The sequence below is a fragment of the Megascapheus bottae genome, chromosome 4 (assembly GCF_031878675.1).
Source record: "Megascapheus bottae isolate mThoBot1 chromosome 4, mThoBot2.hap1, whole genome shotgun sequence".
NCBI lineage: Eukaryota > Metazoa > Chordata > Mammalia > Rodentia > Geomyidae > Megascapheus > Megascapheus bottae.
In genome coordinates, this window is record NC_143512.1 from 56,525,543 (window position 1) to 56,550,517 (window position 24,975).

Consider the following 24,975-nt stretch of genomic DNA (forward strand, 5'->3'; position numbering starts at 1 on the left):
AGACAAATTCCAAGAGATATAGAGAGAAGAGAAGACCACCAGTTACACCAGTGGCACTGGCAGAAGCAAGATACAGAGACTGCATGCATTTGTGCTTGTCAGCACCTGACAGATGGACAGCAGCTCAGCCAATTTTCTCTTTCTTTTCTTTGCTTCCTCTCTCTTTCCCTTTTTTCCTATCTATCTCTTTTCCTTCCCTCCTTTCTTCTTTCCATCCTCTATTCATTTTGTTCTCTTCTTTCCTTTTTCTTCCCTCCCTTTCTTTTCTCTCTTTTTTCTTTTCTGTCCCTTTGTCACTACCTCCCTCATTTATTCCCCCTCCCTTATTTCCTCTTCTCTTTGTCTTCCTAGACTGCTTTTAACAAATCTCTGATAACTAGTCCCCACTGGTGATGGAAGTGTTACATGGACTAGGTGGGGTATGGTTAGTGGTAGGATATGTTTACCATGCGTAAATTTCTAACACAAACACACACACAGAAAATAAAAATAAATTCAAAGTATTCTTTAATTGAAAAATAATCAAATTGTTATTTTATATATAAAATAAAAAATTCAAAGATGAAAAATTGGACTGCTTTAAAGAAAAGTCATTAAGAATTTAATCACCTATACAATGTAGGAAGCTGTGTAAAACCCACAAAAATTATTTCATAAATATCAAAAAGGATATCAGTAAATTAAAATGATAAATTAAGGATCATTTCCTTTGAGTTGTTATGAAGTAATACAACAGCTATAAAAGTATTTTTCCAGATTTTCTGATCAAAGACAGATCAACTCATTTTTGAAATACAGGTTTAAATACTTTACAAAGACTTCTGATAGCTAGGTATTAATGCTCATGCCTCCAATCCTAGCTACTCAGGAGGCTGAAATCTGAGGATCACAGTTCAAAACCAGCCAAGGTAGGAAAAAAAAGTCTGTGAGACTTTTATTTGCAATTAACTACCAAAAAAGCTTGAAATGAGATGTAGCTTAAGAGGAGTGCTAAGCTTGAACAAAAATGCTCAAGGACAGCATCAGTCCATCAGTTTAAGTCCCAGGACAGACAACAAAAACTAAAAATAAAATAAAAGTATAAAAGATTTTCTGCTAGCCAGGCATGGTGGCTCATGCCTGTAATCCTAGCTACTAAGGAGGCTGAGATCTGAGGATCACAGTTCAAAGCCAGCCCGACACAAAAGGACCTGAGATTCATCTCCAATTAACCTCTAGAAAACGGGAAGTGGGACGTGGCTTAAGAGTAGGGCAGTAGCCTTGAGCTGAAGAATTCAGGGACAGTGCCCATGCCAAGTTCAAGCCCCATGACCCACAAAAAGTAAAACATTTCCTGGGCCTTCACATATATAATAGTATCTGAGAGTAGTGTATGTTATGGTTTTTTTTTTTTAAATCTCCAGCTACTCTTTATCCTGTCATACAACTTTATCTCTTTTTATAACATTCCGTCTATTAAATGAATTTAATCATGTGTACTAACATATAAATGATCTCATTTATAATATCTTATGTGCACTCATGGTATTCCAAGAGCCTTTTCTATGGTATGCAGTATGTGTTCAAAACAATGATTGAAGCTGGGCACCTGTGGTTCATGGCTACAACTGTAGCTAGGCTCAGGATGAGATCTGAGGATCACAGATATTTCATAATATAAATGATATTTTATAGTATAAATCAGAGATTAAAAACAAAAGTCTCCTAATGATCTTTACAAACTTGAGACTTTATTAGTTGAAAACTTATCTGCCCTAGAAAACATTTAATCACTGAAAAGTCTAGACATAGGCCATTCAGTCATATTTCATCTTAAGGAAATAATTCAGCCATATCTCATGCTTGGATGTCAAATCCCAATTAAGTTTCATTTTTTCCATTAATAGATTATAACTATAACAATATATTCAGTAGCCAGTGTAATAGAGGTAAATCAGCACAATAATTTGATCCTCAGTTCTTCTATTTCAATTAGCTTTCCAGAGAAATATTTGGGGCATTTCTATGTCCTCTATTGCACAGAGAACATTAAAATTAAAATTGTTTTTATGTCTGTCTTATTGGAGCATTAAAAATTTTTAAAACTCTCATTAACAAGCACTTCAAAATACTTTACAAGTAAAATATTAAACAGGATATAGCAATGGAACAAAAACCCTATTCACACATTTTGAGAAAGGTATGGCTTGCAGAGATGCACAGTACACTGCAAACAGTAAAGATTCTATAACACTGACCTATTTTTTAAATAAAGTATTCTGTAACTATGAATATTTGCAAGATCACAGATTATATTTTGAAGAGTAGAATCGAGGTAGATAGTAGGTTGTATAAAATTAGAAATCCTAAGCACAGAAACAAAATAAAAGCCTAGTCTCAATTCTGATGTCTACATTTTTCATTCCTCTGCTCCAATTCTATTCCCTGAGATATATGACACCATAAAAGAAAAATAATAATTGTCACACAAACATGTTATTACTGTTTCCCTATCTTCTTTCACGCCTACATTCATTGAGAATTATCAAATTATGGACATGAATGTTGATATCTGGATTCATTTTTAATTTTTGAGATTATCTGGTCAAGTTGACTAACAAAACTGCAGCTCTGAAAATACTCTGTACTAATAATGAAATCAAAAACAAACACCTACACTAAGTACAGTACAAAATAAAGTACAAGGTATCTACATTTTCCAGCTTAAGCAGTCAAGTAAAATAAGTTAGACACTTTGCAAGATGATATACAGCTTACATATTTTGTATTCACTAAAAATAATAGACTAACAAGGTATTTTCACAAATGTATGTGTAATCTTTAAAATACAAGAAAAGCTTTTATATAAAATCCAAACAAAACATTATCATTTCAATTTTATTGAAAGCCAAAGCTCCTACATAATAATATGCAAGAATTTTAAATTCTTGAAAGCAAGTGTCAAGTACTATACACAATTTCCATACACAGCAGGTAGTAAAGCAAGAAAAGAACTGACACAGTTACTTTCCTTAAAAGAGACATACAATGGGGAACTGTTATACAGCCCTAGCACAGTACAGGTCTATGCATTAAAGATGTTGTGGCTATTTAACAGTTTAAACCTTTACTGTATTTTGCTAATTGCTACATAGAACTTTAAAGCTTTTGAAAGATAAAACATTCCAGTCAGTTCAATTCTTCAGCATTGTTCAAGTATTCCAAAGAGGAACAAAGAGGAAAATAAATCTGCTTTAATTACTGAAAAATCACAGATAATAGAGATGGCTGAATATTGTAGAGGAAGGATCTTTTGTTCTTTAAATAATTTAAATATAGAAAGATAATTCTCTATTTTAAGGTTTAATAGTTCGTGTCTGCATATATTGTTAATCTTAGCATTCACTTCATTCATAACTATTAAAAATTCTTAGTTTTATACAGTCTGATAATACGTGAAAATATTTAATTAAGTATATTTACTAGAAAACAGAAATAAGACTTGTATAGAAGTCTATCTAGAAATAATATGACAAGTAATCTGACTAGTTTAATGATCACTATTGTTAAATGCAATGTCAGAGATAACTTTACTTATTTTAAAACTGTTGCCATTTCTGAGTAGAACATTCTATTTTAAAGAACCCAACAATCCTATTTGCTAAATTTTCAGTATTTTCACAGTATGTCTTAGATATAAACACAAAAGCAAAATTTTAATATTATTTCATATGCTTAAGTATACACATCATATGACCGGAATCTAAAATGCAATTTAATAATCAACTAAAGATATAAGCAAATACTTGTTATGTGATTAACATTTTTGGTACAAATTCTAGGCAAAAAATACAGAAAAAACCTAACTTTTACTTTTAACTTTACTTAAATCTTAACATTTTCATTACTTGAGACTTTGTTATTTTTCAAAATCAATACCCTCTCCCCCAATATGCATGTTAGTACTTAAAAAAAAGAAGAAAGCTGATAAACTATAGTTATCTCATGCTAAAATGTATTTTCAAAATCATTATTCATTACTTATTCCTCAGAATTATAGTTAACAGTATCACTATGATCCCAAAAGATATCCATCAAGTATTTGTTCAGGAGCTGACAGGAGGTTCATAGCATGTATATTGCAAAACACCACAGTTACTTTTAAAACACAAACTATATTGTTTTTTTTTAATGTTTCTACTTAGGCATTCTCTTTTCTATTTTAATTTTAATACTCTTATCTAAGTGGAAGAAAACAAACATTTGTATAGAGTGAAAAACCTGAAGAAACATCCATATGTAGTGAAAGTCTTAAAGAAAAACCTCACATGCTAAACTGCCACCATGGTAGGTTCTCAAAGACTGCTATTCTTTGATGTAAAATGAAATACTACTTAGTGAATAAAACATAAAAAAAAAAATTCCTGTCTACCCTTCAAAGAGACATATCCTTTGACCCAGAGCTCCAGACTAAAGCCTTGAAATTTTTGCACAAGAATGCTGCGAGAGTAAAGTCCAGACAAAACAGACACTTGAGAGGCTAGAAGGCTGTATAACCTCAATGGCAGACACTACTTATAATCTAGCAGAGATAGCACTGCTATACACCAAAAGAAAGTAATCTCACCAAAAGAAAACTGACTCCTTAAAAAAGAAGCAAAGAATGAAAGAAAATGTAAGCTTTTAACGGAAGTTTATCTTTTTGTGGGAGTTACCTCTTAATGGCCCGTTTTTAATTTAAGTTGGCACAGTAATATTAATAACATGCTGCTAGCACCATGTGGTTATTAATCAAATAGCAATTACTTATTGCACTAAGTAATAAAGCTTTAACTGCTGTTTTATTGTTATTTGGAAAAAATTGTTTTAAGTAATAAAATACAACAATTTGGCAACATTAAGGAGACTTACTATTTTACATGCATACCTGACTTTTAATAAAGAAAGATAGAAGAGACTACTAAAAACGTCCAAAATGTTAGGATTTTACATTAATAGTAGTGTATTATAATTTTTCAAAAAAGTTTTAAATGAAACCTATCCTTCTCTAATCTGTATACCACAAGAAAAGATTTAAGATTTATAAATTGCCAAATGAAAGGTTTCCTTTTCCATATGTATTTAAATTGAAGATATGTGTATAACCACCACACATTTGTAAAAATGTGGTACTCAGTTTTCAAATAAAATAATAAAGCACACACATTAAAATAATTTACTGTCAATGAAAACACAGAAATATAGTAGAAAGTACATGTTAAATGCTCACAGCATTTATTGAATAAGTTATACACAAATACCCAAAAGTAATACACGCTATTTAATATCCAAGCTATTTAACTCATTTTGTATTATTTTCACTAATGTGAATCTTTTAAGTCCTTACATTTTATGAGGACATTTCTCTTTTATTTCTATTTTTAATGCAGTAGAAAATAATGTAGGGTAACTAGCAATTAGCATATTAAAATGAATATTAGAATGATCCAAAAGCAATTCAAAAGTATACACGTTGTTCTAATTGAGGGGGGTGCATCTACCTGAAATATTTTAAAAACACTGCAATTTAACTTCTTTCTTTCAAAGAATCAAAGGAAATATTTTAAAAAAATTAGATTTGACATGAGTATTCATCAAATGTACCAAAAGAGTTTGGGGTGGGAGGATGTAGAAAGGAGAAAAAGTTGCCCTCTTCATAAAGCACAAAGGCAAAGATTCTTTGTTCAACCTCAGTGGTACAGCTCCTCCTACATCAAAAACTAAGGGCCAAACAACCATTTGTAAGTTTTTCTTATTATCTATTGGATATATTATATATTTAGAAAAAATAATAGTGCAACCTACAAAAAGATTTTTAAAACAAAAACAAAAACCTCATGCTTCTACATGTTTACAAGATAAAGATATGGTGACCTACAGTTTTACTATTCCATTTTTTACTAGTGAAAACATTGAAGGCATTCTTAAAAATGACTGATTAGAAATGTAGCATGTACTCTGATATAGAATTCTTTATTAATAGTAATCCATGAATTACTATAATTTTTTCCTCTGAAGATTTGTTTTCTAACAATGTCAATATTGTACACAGTGCCAACATGAGAACAGATTCTTTACAGTAAAAAAAAATCCCACGTAAGCAGATTTTTTTCAAATATATATATATGTATATATAAAAATACATATACATTTTGGGGGGGTAGTGAATCATGGGGCTTTAACTCTGGTCCTGGGCATTGTTCCTGAGCTCTTCAGCTCAAAGCTAGCACTCTACCACTTGAGCCCCAATCACCACTTCCCCCTTTTATATTTTATGCCAAGAAGAATGACTATATGTGTAGCTATGTAGTCAATACACAATTGATACTCAAAAGAAAACAATGCTTTATAGGAGGCTTTTTTTTCTTCCAGAGCTAAGGATCAAAGTCAAAGCCTTGCACTTGCCAAACAAATGTGAAAACAATGTTTTGTTTTGTTTTTAATACTCAAACTGATAGTAATCTCCACAAAAACACTACAGAAATTCCTTTAACTTATTATGAAAATTCATTAATTTATTACATACTATATAAATTCTGCATATGTATATATATATATAAAACAGTTAAAAACTGTTACTTTGTAACATGGCCTTTCAATATGTCTGAAAGCAAGTCAGAAATATCAGAATACACTTAAGATGGCAGAAAGAGTACCAAGAATTTTAGCTCTCTATGAAATCTGCATAGTATTGGAGCCTACATTTTAAATAATCTTGCTAGAAACATTCTGATTTTTAAGGAATAGGAACAACAACCTTCCCATGTATACCCTATATCACACTGGCAGTATCATTTGAGTATCCTCAAAACCACATATTATAGACTCAGTGATACTGGAAGGTAATCAAGGTGATGTGAAATAAATTAAAACCCTGGGATGTTCAGTTCAGAAAACAGACTTAGGAGATTATTTATTTTTTCCTAAAAGTTTTGTTAATTGATTTACATATATAAATTTATTTATATATATTTAAGATATTTAGCATACATTTAAATGAAGTAAAATTAAATATATATATGTACTATAAGCCTGTTATATAACTAAATAACATTTCAATAAGAAAAACTATACTCTCAAAGGTAAAAGTCAAGTGAAGAGTAGCTGGGTGCCAGTGGTTCATGCCCATAACCCTAGCTACTCAGGAGGCTGAGATCTCTGAGGATTGTGGTTCAAAGCCAGCCTGGGCACGAAAGTCCATGAGACTCTTATTTCCAATTAACCACAAGAAAATCAGAAGTGGCACTGTGGCTAAAGTGGAAGAGCATTAGTATTGAATTGAAAGAGCTTAGGGAAGAGCCCAGGCCCAGAGGTCAAGCCCCACACATGACCCCCCCCCAAAAAAAAGGTCAAGTGAAGAATGGCTCTCATCTGCAGATTTGAAAACTTGCTTAATATATAGCTTAATAGGAGACAAATTCTATTATCTGTGCTTTCTTATATACTATTGTGCTATGTTTTGATGTACCATATGAAGAAAATTCATATAGAAATCTAGTTCGAAAACCAATACCTGAATAGTCTCCATTGTTTCATACTTGGTTATGTTAAATTTTACTGTTCTGTCTTGTACTTTAAATGAAATGTTACTTATGCATGGCTTCATAAAACCATGCATTTATCATACAGAAAATGCTGGTCCATAGAGATATGCACATTTTGCAAGTATTAATATATAGTTCATTACTGATATCAAAATGTCATATTTGTTTGGGCACTGGTGACTCACACCTATAAACCTAGTTACTCACGAGACTGCAATCTGATGATCACAGTTTGAAGCCAGCTCGGGCAGGAAAGTCTGTGAGACTCACAACTCCAATAAATAATTAAAAAAAAAAAAAAAAGCCAGAAGTAGAGCTGTGGTTCAAGTCGGAGAGGCACTAGTCTAGAACAAAAAAGCTCAGTCCCTGAGTTCACTGGTACACTAAATGCAGGCATGAATAGATCACACCTTTAATCTTAACTACTACTAAGAAATTGGAAACATGGAGGAAGAATAATCTGAAGACTGCTGGGATGAAAAGTTTATGAAACTCTTTCCTATTAACCAGCAGAAAATGGAACAGGAGGCATAGTCTCAAGTGGTAAAGGAAACCAAGCAAGCAAACTCACCACATAAGGACCTGAGTTCAAACTCTAATACAGCCCCTTAACACTTACCTTCTTTGTTAAATGGGGAAAAAAATTAAACTTGGACTGCAAAGGAGGAAGATATAATGACTACTAACTCACTGCCTTGATTTATGCTAAAGATACTAAGATTACTTTGCACTATCAGTGTAACACAAATCAAGACACAGGATTAAGTAGATGGACTGGAGGCCTAAAATAGTGATAGGCACCCTTACAGATTATCCTTTAAAAACCAGTAATTCAGGAACCAAAGAACTTGCTTCCATTTCAGTATACCGGGGCTGTCATATACAAACCTTACTCTATATATTATTGGGTAGACTTGAAAACAATGGATAGAAGATACAAAAAAAAAAAAAAAGCCATGCCTTGGTGGTGGATCATGCTTGTAATTTAGGAGGCTGAGATCTAAAGAGTATGGTTCAAAGCCAACCCACACAGGAAAATCATAAGGGGAAGAAGGGGTATCAATGTTGGAGAAGTAATGCACCCACTACCTGACGAATGTAACTGTAACCCCTCTATAAGTTACCCTAACAATAAAATACAATTTAAAAAAATCATATGGCGCTATGGCTCAAAGTGGTAGAATGCTAGCCTTCAGTAAAAAGAGCTCAGGGAGGGCTGGGAATTTGGCCTAGTGGTAGAGTGCTTGCCTAGCATGCATGAAGACCTGGGTTCGATTCCTCAGTACCACATACATAGAAAAAAGCCGGAAGTGGTGCTGAGGCTCAAGTGGTAGAGCTCTAGCCTTGAGAAAGTCCAAGGACAGTGCTCAGGCCCTGAGCTTAAGCCCAAGACTGGCCAAAAAAAAAAAAAAAAAAAAAGAGCTCAGGGATAGCCCCCATGCCTGAGTTCAAGCCTCACAAGTGACAGAAACAAAAAGATGCCAAAAAAGTAGGTTAATCTCAAACTTTAAAATAGCCTTCACTTTCACTGTCTTTGTAAAAATAGATACATACAGGGAATGTTGCTTTTTATTATACAGCTCTGTAATATGTTTTTCTTTTGAATACAAATATAGATAGGTTTCACAAAAGAATTATCACCTCAAGCAAGAACAGTTACATCATTCATCAAAAATTCCTCAGGTTCCTTTATTGTTTACCACTGCTGACCCAACCCAGTCCTGACAACCACTGGTCAATTTCTATTCCTAGTAATTTGCCTCTTCTAGAACGTGAAATAAATGAAAGCATAAAATGTATACTTTTAGAAGTAGGTTTCTTTTGTATATCTTGTTCATATTTTCTAGACCTAATTCATCTGAAAGTACACTGTCTGAATCTATGGCTTGTCTTGTCCTTTCTTAACGTCTTCCAAAGAGCGGAAGTTGCTGATTATGGGAACGTTCAATCTTATAAAGTTTTTGGCAACACTATAAACTCATGGCCGCTTTAGACATGCCTTAATCCTTTGCCTTTTTAATAATTTATTTTCAAATAAGGTCTACTGCTTTAGCAGGCCTTAGACCACCACCATCCCATTTCTACCATCTATATAGCTTGCAGCAGAGGCAAATCCACCATGATCAGACCAGCTAGTTTTTGACAACTTTTCCCAGGACTGGCCTATAACTGTAATCCTCCTATTTCTATTCTCTGAGTTTCTGGGATTATGGCATATTGCCATTGGTCCCAGTTCCAATTTTAGGTTTTTTTTTTTAAATATGGATTACACATTTTTAGTGTCATTTCTAAACAGCATTTTTTCAATATATTTTTATTGCAATTAATAAAGGGTCACATTATATTTGCCAGATAGAAGGTGCATTTACTTCACAAACATTGCTACCCCTTCTCATGTTTTTGTCCCCATTTTCCTCTCCCCACTCCCTTCACTCATCTTGTTTTTCCCCCTTCCCTATCCTATTTCAAATAAACAAACAAACATATACAATATATCAGATAACAAAGTAAGATATTGTAACAATATGACAACCAAAGAGATAAGAAATAACATAGTAGATTAAGAACAACAATCACACATTATGTGGCTCTTGTTTCCATATCCTGAAGATCCTTTCATTTAGCCTCATCCTAAATGGCCTCAGTAAAAAGCATTTTTCTAACCATGTATTAAAACATGAGAGTTAAATTTTATGTATGTAGATAGGAACCTGTGGCTCATGTTTAAAATCCAGCCATTCAGGAATTTGACATCTGAGAATCTTGGCTGGAAGGCAGACTAAGCAGACAAATCCAAGATACTCTTATTTCAATTAATCTGGAACTAGAGATATGGCTCAAAATGGTAGAGTGCTAGCTTCAAGCAAAAAGAAAAGCATAAGGTCCTGAGTTCGAGCGCCTTCTGCCCACCCCCATAAATTATATACAAAATAAATGTAGATGAAAGGGTTTTATAATAGTCAAAAAAGACTATTCCTTCTCTATAAGAAAAAGCTTTCTAATAACTATTGCTGATCAGCACTATAAAGAATAGCCACAAAAAGAAATGAGTTATCCGGAAAATTTTAAAGTTAAAGTTGGAGAACCAGCTGTTCAGTTAAAAAGATTAAACTACTTTCTAAATCCCACTCCCCTCAGAAGATTATCCTGAGGCTAATAAATCTTTATGTTTTGCCCTCAACACTTGCTCTGGCAGGTAAGCCTTTACCTGCTTTGTTATTTATTGGATTCTCATGTAAAATTTCTCTGGAATAAAGGAAGTTAAACTGTTTTTAGTAATTAAAAATAATTAGTCACAATAATATCAGGGGGTAATCTATAATGTTATTTTCTAGTATTCAATACTTAAGATCCATTTTTCCGAAAACAGAATTAGAAATAATCATTAAAATGAGGGAAACCATGGAGTCCATGTTTCTTTGGGTCTGCCTTAACTTCACTTAATCTGATTTTTTCCGAGTCTTTTCCAAGTCTTTGGATGTGGTGATGTCATTCTTTCTGAGGGCAACATAGAATTCCATTGTGTATAAATATCACATAGATCAGTGGCTATCTGGATATAGCCATATAGGATGAGGATAATCAAAATGAACTCCAGGATATGGAAACAATAGCTTGATTTTTGTGTTTTGTTGTGCTCAACTTACCGTGTGAAATTAAAAGAAATGAATTCTAGGATATGGAAACCAGAGGTTTATCTTGTGTGATTGTTGTTCTTAATTTACTGTTATTCCTCTTTTCTTTTGTTGCCCTTGGTTAATCTCATGTTGTTATCGTATCTGACTTTGTTACCTTGTATATTGCATATACGTTTATTTGTTTATTTGAAATAGGGAAGGGAGGGGGGAAACAAGATGATTGTGAGGGAGTAGGGGGAGGGAAATGGGGACAAAAACACCAGGAAGGGTATCAATGTATGAGAAGTAATGTACCTACTACCTGACGAATGTAACTGTAACCTTCTCTATACATTATCCCAACAATTAAAAAAAAGATAATAGTACAGGAACTAAAGGCAGGAACTAAATCATAGAAGATCTCAAAGTCCATATTAGACCTACAGACAACACCCAAGGATTTTTTAGAAGAAGATGACAAAATCAGCACTTTAATGACTATTCTAAACTGGGTGCCAAAGGCTCATGCCTGTGATCCTCGCTACTCATGAGGATCCTGGTGTAAAGAAAGTCTACACAGAAAGTCCATCAGCAAAAAAGCAAAGCTGTGGTTCCAGGGGTAGAGCACTATTCTTGAGCAAAAGAGCTCAGGAAAAGTACCCAAGCCGTTAGTTCAAGCTCTAGGACTGGCACAAGAAAGAGAAAAAAAGGAAGAAAGGAAGGACGGTTGGACAGACGGACGGATGGACAGACGGAAAGACAGACAAACAGACTACATTACAGCTGTCCTGGAAAAAGTGAATCAAAGAAATATTAATAAGAATAAAGAGAGAATGGGGTAGTCAATAGGGTAACTATTGGCAGCAACTGGGATAAAAGCTGATGTACTCTAGACCAAGATGACGGGAATGTTAAACAGAAATATAAGGGCTAATATGAAGCTAAGAACCAGATGGCCTTTGGAATAAGATGGAAGTTTTCAAATTTTGCTTATTACTTTTTTTCCATGTATTTATCTACATAGATTTTTAATGGTGCAATAGAAATTCAAGTGGGACCAATTAGATTGTGCTTACAGGTCCAAAGCTAAGTCATAACAGACTGTTTTAGAAGGGGAATAGTGCTAGGGATTCAACACCAGTGGTAGAGAAGTTGCTTAGAACTGGAGTAGCTGTGAAGCATAACTATACATTTAATAATTATAAATCAGATATAAAATTCATTTTATTTTGGTTTAATATTACTTTATATGGAATATTATAAGCATGCTTGTACTACTATCCATTTCATCAGATTTATGCTACTGTATAATCTAAGCATAAAAATGCAGTAACAGCTAAAAGGACATATGAAAAATTCTGTGATCGTTACAAAAATTCTATTTTCTGCTGATGGTGAGATTATTGAAAGTGTGTATGTACATTTGTTTATATGTAAACACATATATGTACATAGTAACAATAATATCACATAGTTCCAGGAAAACCCAATATACTTAATTTTAGATAGTACTACTAAGTATCTCCTAACTTACAGGAGTGTTATAAAAATACATTTATAACAAAAATACACGTTCTAATGACTACTTATAAATACCACAAGATTAAAAGCCATTCATTAACTTTTTTTGTTCTTCTTTCTTATTTTTGTGGTACTGGCATTTGAACTCAGCCTCAAACTTGCTACAAGGCCACTACTCTTTGAGCCACACCATCAACCTTTTTCTTTTTTATTCCTCATTATTTTCAAGATGAGATCTCAAAAGTTTTTCTGCCTGGCCTTGCCTTGAAAAAAAAAAAAATCAATCCTTCCACTCTTACCCTCAACTTGAATGCTTGTTTCATAATTTTAATTCCTTAATATCTGTATATAAGATTAGCATATAACACTCAACACAAATTATATAAAAATTCTTCTAAGAAGTCAGAATATTATACTGAATATCTACTGTACAAAAATAACTCTAAAGATAAGAATCATAGTAGCATGTAGTGGAACACTTACCAATTTTTCATCAACTGTTATGAGCTGCATGTTTTGAGTCTGACCCTGGGCCAACCTCCATTGGGATGTGCTCAACGACCTGCAGTGGGAGACTTCAAGTTAAAACGCGATCCATTCAATGAAAGCAGAACAGCAGACAAGTCTTACATAAACAAGCTACTTCAGCAATATGTGTCTCATAAAAAATAAAAAAGGGAAAAGAAGAAGGCACAAAGGTCCTTTTTCTTCTCCAACTAGCTCTTGTCTGCTGAGTTTTTGGCAGACTCTCGCTTTACAGTTCTCAACAGGCAGCACTTTATGTCAGTCTAGAGGCTCTCTGCCACATAAAGGCCACTAGTGTGTTCTAGAATGCTGATTCGATGATGGCATCAGAAATGGAGGGTAGAGTAGAAGCTAACATGATTTTTTTAATGTATTCAGTCTCAAACCCAAAGTGTTTTAATTAATTCTATAGTCTAGTTCTGCATCTGGTTTATAAAATAGGAGAAAATCTGGTTAAAATAAAAATATTATCCTGGAAGTAAAAGGAATGGGCAAAGAATCTAGCTCATCTATATTAGCATATTTCTATCTTACCACACATTACTTAAAGCTAACAGGTAATTTATTTCATGAATAAATTGTCAATTCATGTACAAATATTTTAGTAAGTTTGGATAAATTAACTAATCATGGGACTTGTATACAAATATGCAATTAACTCATATTTTATAGTAATGAAAAAGCTATTTGGGTTAAACTCCAGGTGATGGTGATACAATTTAAAGACAACAATAAAACAATCTTACTAGAAAGCACAAAATTACATAAAAAATTTTGGGAAGAGATTTTTAAGATGTGGTAGACTGCAAAGATATAAGATTTCTCATTTTTTGAAATAAAATATTCATATAATTGAAGAAAAACACCCTAGGTTGTATGACAAATAACTTCCCCTAAACAAAGAGCAATTAATAAAAGTAACAAATCTCAAATGGGTGGGGGATTTCCACTAATTTTATGTTCTAAAAGTAGCACCAGAAAGCCTGACTCAACTATGAACACATTAATAATTATATCTAGAACAGGATGTAGCGAAGTGGTGATATATTTGCCTAATAAGTATGAGGCCCTTGGGTTCAATCCACAGAACTTTACCTCCCCATATGCTTAAAATACATAATATTTTCAGTCAAATGTAAATGTTGCATTAGGAGAAAATATTTACAATACAGAATTATAAATAAAGCAATATCCAAAATAGGCAAAGTCTTTTACAAATCAGTAAACAGAAGGTAATTACGTTTTTTTCTTTTCTTTTTCTTTTTTTGTCGGTCTTGAGGCTTGAACTCTGAGCATAGGCACTGTCCCTGAGCTCTTCAGCTCAAGGCTACCACCCTACCCCTTGAGCCAAAGCGCCACTTCTGGTTTTCTGGTGGTTAATTGGAGGTAAGAGTCTCATGGACCTTCCTGCCCAGCCTGGCTTTGAGTAGCTAGGATTATAGGCATAAGTCACCAGTGCCTGGCAATTACTAAACTTTAAAAGACATGCTCCGCATGGCAACAATAACAAAAATAGGGAAGTGACCTGTATTGACATTTACCCAAAAAGGTTTATAAAATGGCCAATAAACATATAAAATTATGTTCAGCATTTCTAAGAATTAAAGAAATACAAATCAAAGCACCAAAATAATAAGGGTGGCTGGGTGTGGTGGCTCATGCCTGTAATCCTAGCTACTCAGGAGGCTGAGATCTGCAGATCATGGTTCAAAGCCAGCCTGGGCGCTAAAGTCCATGAGACTTTTATCTCCAATTTACCACCAGAAAACTGGGAGTGGCACTGTGGCTCAAGGGATAGGGAGGTAGCCTTGAGCTAAAGAGTTCAGGGACAACACCCAGGCCCAGAGTTCAAGCCCCACGACCAATTAATTAATTAATTAATTAAAAATAATAAGGGCAAAAAGGTATAAAAAGGATATGTATGTTAGTAGAATTATAAAAACTGGAATTTTTAAGGGGGTAATAAAAATGGTAGTCACTGTGCAAAACAACACAGTGGTTTCTTGAAAACCTTAAACACATAATTACCACATGATCCAACCATCCACATTATTGCATATATACCCAACAGATGTAAAAGCATACTTGAATAGAAATTTCACAATAGCATTATTAATAATATATCTAGACTAGTTAAAAGTAAAGCATTCTAAATATTATCACATTTTACTGGGCAATAAATGGAAGTGTACAAATGACTAACATGCACATTAGAACATGAATGTTAACTTGGTGGAGGTGGAAAGAGGAGATTGGAGAGTTATCTAATACACAGTTTCAGTTTGAGATGATAAAAAGTTCTAGAGACTGATAGTGGTAATGCACAAATGTGTATGCACTTGAGTTCAATAGATTATACTTAAAATGGTTAAAATGGGACCAAGAGTTTAGCCTAGTGGTAGAATGCTTGCTTAGCATGCACAAAGACCTGGGTTCGATTCCTTGGTACCACATATATAAAAAAAAGCCGGAAGTGGTGCTGAAGTTCAAGTGGTAGAGCTCTAGTCTTGATAAAGTCCAAGGACAGTGCTCAGGCCCTGAGCTCAAGTACAGGACTGGCTAAATAAATAAATAAATAAAAATGGTTAAAATGGTAAATATTATATTTTGTGAGTTTGTAAAAACTAACAAAGAAACTAAGTGTTGTGGCACATGTCTGCCTATATCCTTGCACTTAAAAAGCTGAGGCAGAAGACCATGAGGAGGTCAGGCCTACATGTACTACATACCAAGGTCCTGTCTCAAACAAAGAACACAAGAGTGAGTATGTCCTGTGGAAAAAGTGCTGACACCTGCTTTACGTTACCAATAACAAGATATACAAGTTTGTCAAAGTTGAAGGTTTATAACACTGCCTAGAAAAAGTCACTTTATATATGTACAGAGAAGACTGTATCTGTATATAATGGTCACTCATCTTACAAAATTTTATCAGTCTAGAAAAAGCTCTTAAGGGGCCGGGAGTTTGGCCTAGTGGTTAAAGTGCTTGCCTAGCATGCATGAAGACCCGGGTTTGATTCCTCGGTACCACATACATAGAAAAAAGCCTGAAGTGGTGCTGAGGCTCAAATGGTAGAGGCTCTAGCCTTGAGAAAGTCCAAGGACAGTGCTCAGGCCCTGAGCTCAAGCCCAGGACTGGCAAAAAAAAAAAAAAAAAAAAAAAAAAAAAAGGTCTTAAAAGTTCAATATAACTTTTTCTGTACCACATCATACACCAAATTTTCCAAAATTATACATTTTTTAGGAACATCTAGGGCATAATTATATAACATTGAATAAGGTGCTTTTTTTGGTTCAATACATCCCACCAATTAGCACCCTTGTGATTCTTCACACATTCTGCATAAGAATACTTAATCTTGAATCTTCCTTTATGTATTAATTTATATTATAAGCAAGCATGAGAACATATGTGTGTGTGTATATATATATATATATATGTATATGTATATATATATATATATATATATATATGTTTGGGTTTTTTGGGTCAGTCGTGGAAGAACTCTGGGCCTGGGCACTGTCCTTGGGCTTTCTCAAGGCCAGCACTCTACCACTTGAGCCACAGCACCACTTCTGGCTTTTTCTATGTATTGGTACCAAGGACTCCAACCTAGGGCTTCATGCATGGTAGGTGAACACTCTACCACTAGGCCACACTCCAGGCCCGAGAACAAATATTCTTAAATATATTTATGAAAATGTAATAAAACAAAAGAAGAAAGCACACCCAAATAAGCTACTGAAACAAATGGACATTTTCACTTATTTCTCATTACTACATTTTCGGTAATTCACCTTTTAATGTCAAGATCTTAAATCAGTGGTAGAACACTTGCCTAGTATGTACAAGGCCCCGAATGTGATCTTTTGCATGCAGTGGGGAATCAGGAAGTAATCTTTAATTCAATGAAGATAGGATTACTACAGAAGTCCTTGGCATCCTTGACAAAAATGCAGTAATCAACCATAAATAATTCTGCATAATAGTCAGAAGGTCTAGTCATTAGACATATTGAGGAAAGATTGTGACATTTACAATTACTTCAAATGCCTTAAATATATGTGTCCATTTCTTTTCTTTAGTAGGGAACAGACAAAATAGAAGGAATAAGGAAGAGGAGGAGAAGGAAGAAGATGATTCTGGCTGGTCTCCAAGTGGCCATAGTAGTATTGGAGCATACCAAGTTGTGTATCATGATACCTGTTGTGTACATAAATGTACGTGTGTGTATGTGTGTGTGCACACACAGTAAGAAAAAAACAGAAAATTATTAATAATGCTTCCCTAAATCTAGGCAGCATGCTTGTGCATTCACTACATTCAACTTTATTCATGTGAAAATTTTAATAAAAAATAAAGTAATAGAAAAGTAAAATATGATTATGTGCCTACCTATAAAAAAATAGGATAAAAAAGAATACGTTATCTTAAATAAGCACGAACAAAACTTCAAGCATGAAAAACTGTTAGCAATATTTGGTGGTTAGTGAGTAGATGAGGTATAATGTAAAATAATTTAATATTATATAAATATTATACATTATATAACTATATATTATTTTATTATATTATAAATAGAGTTGTCCTGTTTAGATCTAAGTGTCTAGAATTCATGAAAAATATTCAGAATCACATCTGAACTAAAAAGAAGGCCCTAAAACTTGTATTCAATATGGACTAGAGTCAGGCACAGCTTACAAAGGATAAAAATTCCTGTGAATTCTTTAGGCAGGAATCCCCTTGAAGACCTAGGTACCATTTCTTAGTCAGTCAGTCCTACAAATTAAGTTTCATAGGTGAATGCTAAATGATCACTAAGTAGAATAATGTGGTTATCAACTTCTGTTTTTAAACGTTCCCTATATTTTCTAGTTATGCATATCTTCAATTTTTAAAGCAAAGAGTACATATTAGTAAACTATACACATTTAGACATCAGTGATGAGTTGTAAGAATTAGTTTCCTATACCTGCTATAATAAGTTATCACAAGTTGGTGTATTAAACCAACACAAATTTATTCTCTTATACTTCTGGAAGTCAGAAGTCAGAAATGAGTTGCAGAAATGAGGGCTAACACTAATGACACAATAGGTCTGTTTTCTTCTGGAGGCTCTAGGGCAGTAGTTGTTCCTTGTCTCTTCTAATTTGGTGCTGGAATTCCTTAGTATACTAAGTTCTGCTCCCAATTCTACATTGCTTTTTCTTGAGTTTTCTTAGGTTCTTCTTATAAGGACCACTTTATTATCAACAGGCCCATCTAGATACTCTCAAGATCTTCAACTGAAGACCCTTTTGCTGTATGGTAACATTCTTGTGTTTTAAAGCTTAGATATCAGTAATTAGGGGGGGACCATGATCAGCCTGAGAGTATACAAAGAATAATATTATTGATAATTCTCTAATATTTAAATTGAATGGTAGAGTCACGACAATGGATTTTACTAGTATGCTTCCTAACCTGTATGTGTATATAAAATTTTAATCATACAATTTAAAGCATTTTTAAAGATGTGAAGAGTTATAAATCAAACTCTAAAGAAACACTGATAGTTCAACAAATGAGCAAAAGATTATGGTATGAAAGGGAATTAAGCAAAGAAAAAGGCCAAAACAGAAGTCAATGAAAAAAATATATTTCAGGGATGAAAAAGTCATCAGTTTAAATTGTATAGTTGTGTAAGAAAAGGAATGAGTGGAGGAGTCCATTCAATTTAGCAACAGGGTCATTGCTGACCTTGATAAAAGTTATTTCAGGGGAACACTGGATGCCAAAGACAGATTACTCTGTGTTGACAAGTGCATGGGAGGTCACAATCCGTAAAAAGGCAGGTGCAGAAAATTCCTTTGCATACTCATGAATAGAACACTATAAAAAAATAAAACCAACCCCAGAATATTCTAATAATCTAGGAAGAACAGATTATGTAAGTTGGTGGTAGTACTTAACTGGGATCCACAAGGTCTGAGCATGCCAGACCTAAAGTTATATAAAACTAACTGTCAAATGATCATCAAAAATGTGATCATTTTAATGAGATAAAAGAACATACATCAAGCAATTACTTCAGTACAGAAGTGCTAGATAAATGATAGCTATTAGAATCCTTACTAGCATCCTCTTGCTCAAAAGGAAGTTATCTAGTTTCTTGTTCATGTTCCTTTGGTCAAGCCATAGTTTAAGAAGACTCCTGTCATTTTCCAGCATCTCACCTCCATTAACCATTCACGCTTCAGGGTACCTTCAGAAGCATCAGCATATTTCAAACTGCAGAAGAGTTGACATTTTAGTAAAGAGAATGACATAAAATGTTTGAGGCTTCCATCTTTCAAATGGGCAATACTGAAAAGCATGCTGTATGTTTGTCTGTGAGTCCCAGTAGAACTGAGCCTCCACTGCTGATAGCAACAATCACAACCAATGAGTCACTCTCAGGGTTCTCACTCATACTTGCTAGATTCTTAAATAAATCACTGACACCATGTTCTCTCAACCTCCAGGAGAAGCCAAAAAGGACAATGTCCTTCACAAGACCTGGACAAATGAAAACCTTAGTGTTTACTCAAATGCTGGTAACACTCAAATGCAGATGCTTCAAGAGTATAGACACTATTGTATATAATCTACCATCATATATTCTACTGTACATATTATACTATATGTAGAAATGTAGCCCTTTGAAACTAGAAAAGAAACAAAAAAACTGAATGAGTGAATAAACTTTTAAAAAGTTCTAGCAGGCCACATGCTGATGGTTCATCCCAGTATCCTAGCTACTCAGGAGGCTGAGATCTGAGGACTGAAATTGGAAGTCAGCTGGAAAAGACTCCGATTAACTACCAGAAAGCCGTAAGTGGAGCTGTGGTTCAAGTGGCTGAGCACCAGCCTTGAATGAAAAAACTCAGGGCCAATATCCAGGCCATGAATTCAAACTCCAGGACAGGGATGACAACAGAAAAAGGTTCTAGAGTTCATTAGAACTTTTCTTTATTTTGTAGTTCTGGCCATCAAAATCGGCCCTGCAAATACTAAGCAAACTCTCTTTAACCACCCTCAGGCCCTCTCCAGGGTATTTAAGCTTTGTATCAAAGAAAGATTTTTTTTTTCAGTCCTTTGCTGGTAATAATATTACTAAACGTAGACTTTCCTTTTCTGGTTTAAAACTACTAAAAGTAGACTTGAAAAAAGCCTGCATCCGTTATGGTATCTACCATTTAGGAAAAAATGGTCGGCACTGGTGGCTCACACCTGTAATCTCACTACTCAGGAGGTTGAGATCTGAGGATCAAGGTGTGAAGGAAGCCAGGGCAGAAAAGCCAATGAGAGTCTTCTCCCCAATAAGCTACTCAGAAAAAGCAGGAAGTGGCACTGTGGCTCAAGTGGTAGAGTGTCAGCCTTGAGCACAGAGACTCAGGGACAGACCCAGGCCCTTAGTTCAAATCTCAGGAATGGCAAAAAAAGAAAAAGACAAAATAATCTGAATTAGTAACTATCACTCAGAGTCTAGCAAGATGCAGTCTTTTCTTTTCCTCCCTCTCTCTCTCTCTCTCTCTCTCTCTCTCTCTCTCTCTCTCTCTCTCTCTCTCGCTCTCTCTCTCTCTCGCTCTCTCTCTCTCTCTCCCTCCCTCCCTCCCTCCCTCCCTCCCTCCCTCCCTCCCTCCCTCCCTCCCTCCCCCCCCTCTCTCTCTCTCTCTCTCTCTCTCTCTCTCTCTCTCTCTCTCTCTCTCTCTCTCTCTCTCTCTCTCTCTCTCTCTCTCTGTCTTCAGTATGGGCCCAGGGCCTGAACACTGTCCTTGGGTTTTCTCAAGGCTAGAGCTCTACCATTTAATACGATTTATGAAATACTATTTATGCATAGGCTATAAACCCATAATCTGTGGTCTCCTCATAATGTAACTAATTATATGTGTAACATGTCATACGTGGCATGTATGAGTATACATATTTCTAAAGCAAAGTCATCAAACATCAAGAGCGATGTCCAAACTTCATTTATATCCTGTCAAAGAAGCTGAGAATTACTGTTTGATAGTCTTCAATGTATTTTTCTGCCTCTCCACAACTTATGAGCATCCATCTATTTGAGGGGTTGGGAACATGATGACCTTTACTGAGCTTGTCCACCAGAGTGGAAATAATGTCTACACAAAAAAATATTGTTACTACAATTTGTGCATCACAATTAAAATTCAATTTTTTTGAAAAGTTAATAAAAACTCATCACTTCAGAATCAATAGCTTCTTTGATACCACATTAACATTTAAATATGGTTAAGACTCAAATACAGAAATTTGGTTAATTAACAAGCTAAATTTTCAATCTTCTTATAATTACAAAAAGGCAAAATTGTGCTTCTTCACAGAAATACAGTCCCCAGGAATCACTAACAATGGACAATTATTTGAGCATTTAGAGTTCTAAGACAACAAGGAATCCAGGCATCTTTTGGAGAGTACTCTGTACTTCTTTCTTCTGAATAAGAAAGAGTCAAGTTCATGATCTCCATGTATGAAATTGCAAATGCTTTATCTCTAAATGTTGTAACATATTTTTGCCAAGTCAAGTACCTCTGTTGTGAGGTATTCCAGGATGGCTGCTCTAGACCCAGCCACAGTCAGACCTACATGGCCATGGCTGGTTGTCCTAGACTTCAGATGTTGACTACCACATGGCCAACTAGGAATTGCTGGATTTTTGTAAGCAGGGCACTACCTTTGTCTTAACTTTTCTGGAGTTCTCCTCAGCCTTACCAACAATCATTCTGAATTCTGCAGAAGCTCAAACTAGCAAGGCAGAGAAATGACTAATCAGACACAAAACAAGATCTCAACCACCTACTCCTTCCCTGAGTAGTTATTCAAACTTGTACCCATCTTTTAGTAAATCCCATGATTATCAGCAAGAACAACAGTAATGTGAAACCTTATCTTCATCTAATTTTCAAGATTCTGGTATTTGAAGCCCTCTCTCCCACCAGAGTTCAAAATCAACTGGTTAAGAATTTGATCATTTAAGAAATTTTTAATCATTTTAAAGTGACTTTAAATCCATTCAGACATGCTAAAATCTAAGAAAGATTAAAATTTAGCCTTAAAATAATTCATCCTAAGATGGCTAATTCTAGCTAAAATACAGTAAAAACACATTCTACCCTGTCTCTCTAGCTGACTGGCTACAAATATAAAATCGGGACAGGATACATGCAGCTCTCACACCAGAATTTGAATTTGAGGTATCACTAAATCCAGAGTGAATTTACTTTTTCTTCCTCCTGAGAGTGTTTCTTTGTTGCTATTAACACTGCTGGAAAACCAAAATGAGCATTCTCTAGGACTTCTCTCTCAGTAGAGTGTAGAAATTGCCTATTTATCTTTGTTCACTGTCCTGTCACACACTGTGAACCAACCACAGGCCGTCCTATGGTCACATGCAATAGCAATATGGAAATCTACAAGAGCCCAAACTCTGAAGGATTCTTATGGTTTTTTTTGCCAGTCCTGGGGCTTGAACTCAGGGCCTAGGCACTGCCCTTGGACATGTATTGATCAAGGCTAGCACTCTGCCACTTGAGCCACAGCACCACTTCTGGCTTTTTCTGACCAGGAAATCGAACCCAGAGCTTCACGCATGCTAGGCAAGCACTCTACCACTAGGCTAGGCTCCCATCCCCAGAAGGATTCTTTATCTTCATTCATTGACTAAAGTCCTGGCTCTGAGAAAATGAGACAAACAGCTTTTCTCTTTTTTGTATCTCTATCCACCAATTCCTGAGCTCCTACTTAAGATGCAATATGGAACTGTACTGTAGAGCAAGGGAAAGAGAGTCATAAATTACAAGATGAGAATTGCAAATCCTATGAAACTGGGTTTTCAAAAAAATAATGGAATTAAATTAGAAATCAATTTTTTTGTTTCTGCGGTTTTTTTTTTTAAATTGTACTTTTTTGTCTTGTCTTTTTTGGTACTGGGGATCAAATCCAGGACGTTATACTTGCTAGGCAAGTGCTTTGCCACTGAGCTACATCTCAGCCCAGAAATTATTTTTTTTTAAGAAAAAACTCTCCAAATATTTGGAAGTTGACAAAATGTTACTATTTTACCAATCAACTCTTTTGTTCATTCATTCACTCATTCTGCAGTGCTAGAGTTAGGACCCAGAACTAATAACATACCTACTAGACAAGTACTCTATCACTGAGCTATATAAAACACCTCAGAGGGAAATGGGGACAAAAACATGAGAAGGGATATCAATGTTTGTGAAGTAATGTACCTTTTACCTGGTGAATATAATGTAACCCTTCTATTAATTACAATTAAAAAGAAACACACACTCACACACAAAAGACATCAATAATTCATCTATGAATAATGACTTAAGAAAAACAATAAAATATTTTGAACAAAATGAAAATAAAATTCAACGTATCAAAGTGTGTGAGCTGAAGCTAAAGCAACTCAAAACAGGTGAAGAAACACTTCCAAGTTCATTTTGATTAGCAACCTTAATACCAAATATAACCAAAATAGGGCTGGGAGTTTGGCCTAGTGGTTAAAGTGCTTGCCTAACATGCACGAAGACCCGGGTTCGATTCCTTGGTACCACATACATAGAAAAAAGCTGGAAGTGGTGCTGAGGCTCAAGGGGTAGAGCTCTAGCCTTGAGAAAGTCCAAGGACAGTGCTCAGGCCCTGAGCTCAAGCCCAGGACTGGCAAAAAAAAATAAATAAAAATAAAACAAATATAACCAAAATAGTACAAAAAAAAGGAAAAGATGCAAAATCCTTCAAACTTCAGCAAATCATATAATAATACATAAGAAGAATTAAACAACAAAACTAGATGGATTTCTTCTTAGAATACAAGTTTGGTCCAATATTTTAAAAATCAAGATAATCTGTCATATTTAACAAGTCAGTAAAAAACAATGCATAAAATGAACTGGAAAAACTGTAAGAGTTATTCACAATAAAAACAAGTTAGAAGTAGAAGGAAATTTCCCCATCTAATACAGGGGATTTCTACAAAAAAATAAAAATGAAAGTCTTTAACTAATATTATACTTAATGGTGAAAACATAATGTTTTTTTCTTAAGATTGGTCAACATCAAAAACTGTCATCAGTCATAATAAACAGCCTCTTGGAAATAAAAAAGAAATAAAAGGCCTAGAGATTAGAAAGGAAGAAATATTGCATTTATTCACAAATTACTTGATTATGTACTTAAAAATCCTAAGGGATCTATATAAAATTTATAAACAAATTTAGCAGTCAATACATAAAATCACTTGTGTGTTTGTATTTCTACATTCAACAAAATACAATCAGAAATGAAAACTTAAAAATAACATCTTCTTACTTTAAGGCTCTAAAATTAAAATCCTTTAAGGGTAAGTCTAACAAAACATGCAAAAGAATTAAATTTACAAAACACTCATGAAAGAATTCAATAAATAACACACAAAAGAGCAATAATAAATGTCAAACACACCACAGTTATTAAATGGAAAAACAAAATAAAAATGTCAACTTCCCCAAATTAACCTACAGATTTAAAGCAGTACTAATAATCATCCCATTAGGATTTATTCAGATCTAGACAACTTGATTGTAAAGTTTACATGGAATGCAAAAGCAAAATGTGTGCATGTGTTTGTGTTTGTATACATCAAAATTGGAAGAATCTTAGCTATTTAAGACAAAAATGTCTACAAGACATGTAAGGTAAAAACAATCACAACATG

At 34.4% G+C, this 24,975-nt stretch overlaps 1 protein-coding gene across 1 annotated transcript in view; it reads right to left on the reverse strand.

Annotated features, from left to right (window-relative positions):
• Ndufs4 (NADH:ubiquinone oxidoreductase subunit S4) overlaps window positions 1–24,975 on the reverse strand; it is a 72,141-nt gene that overhangs the window by 34,497 nt on the left and 12,669 nt on the right. The window contains exon 2 of the mRNA XM_090331946.1: window positions 13,184–13,262. Within this exon, the coding sequence (XP_090188072.1) occupies window positions 13,184–13,262 (79 nt within the window). The remainder of the gene's footprint in view (window positions 1–13,183; window positions 13,263–24,975) is intronic.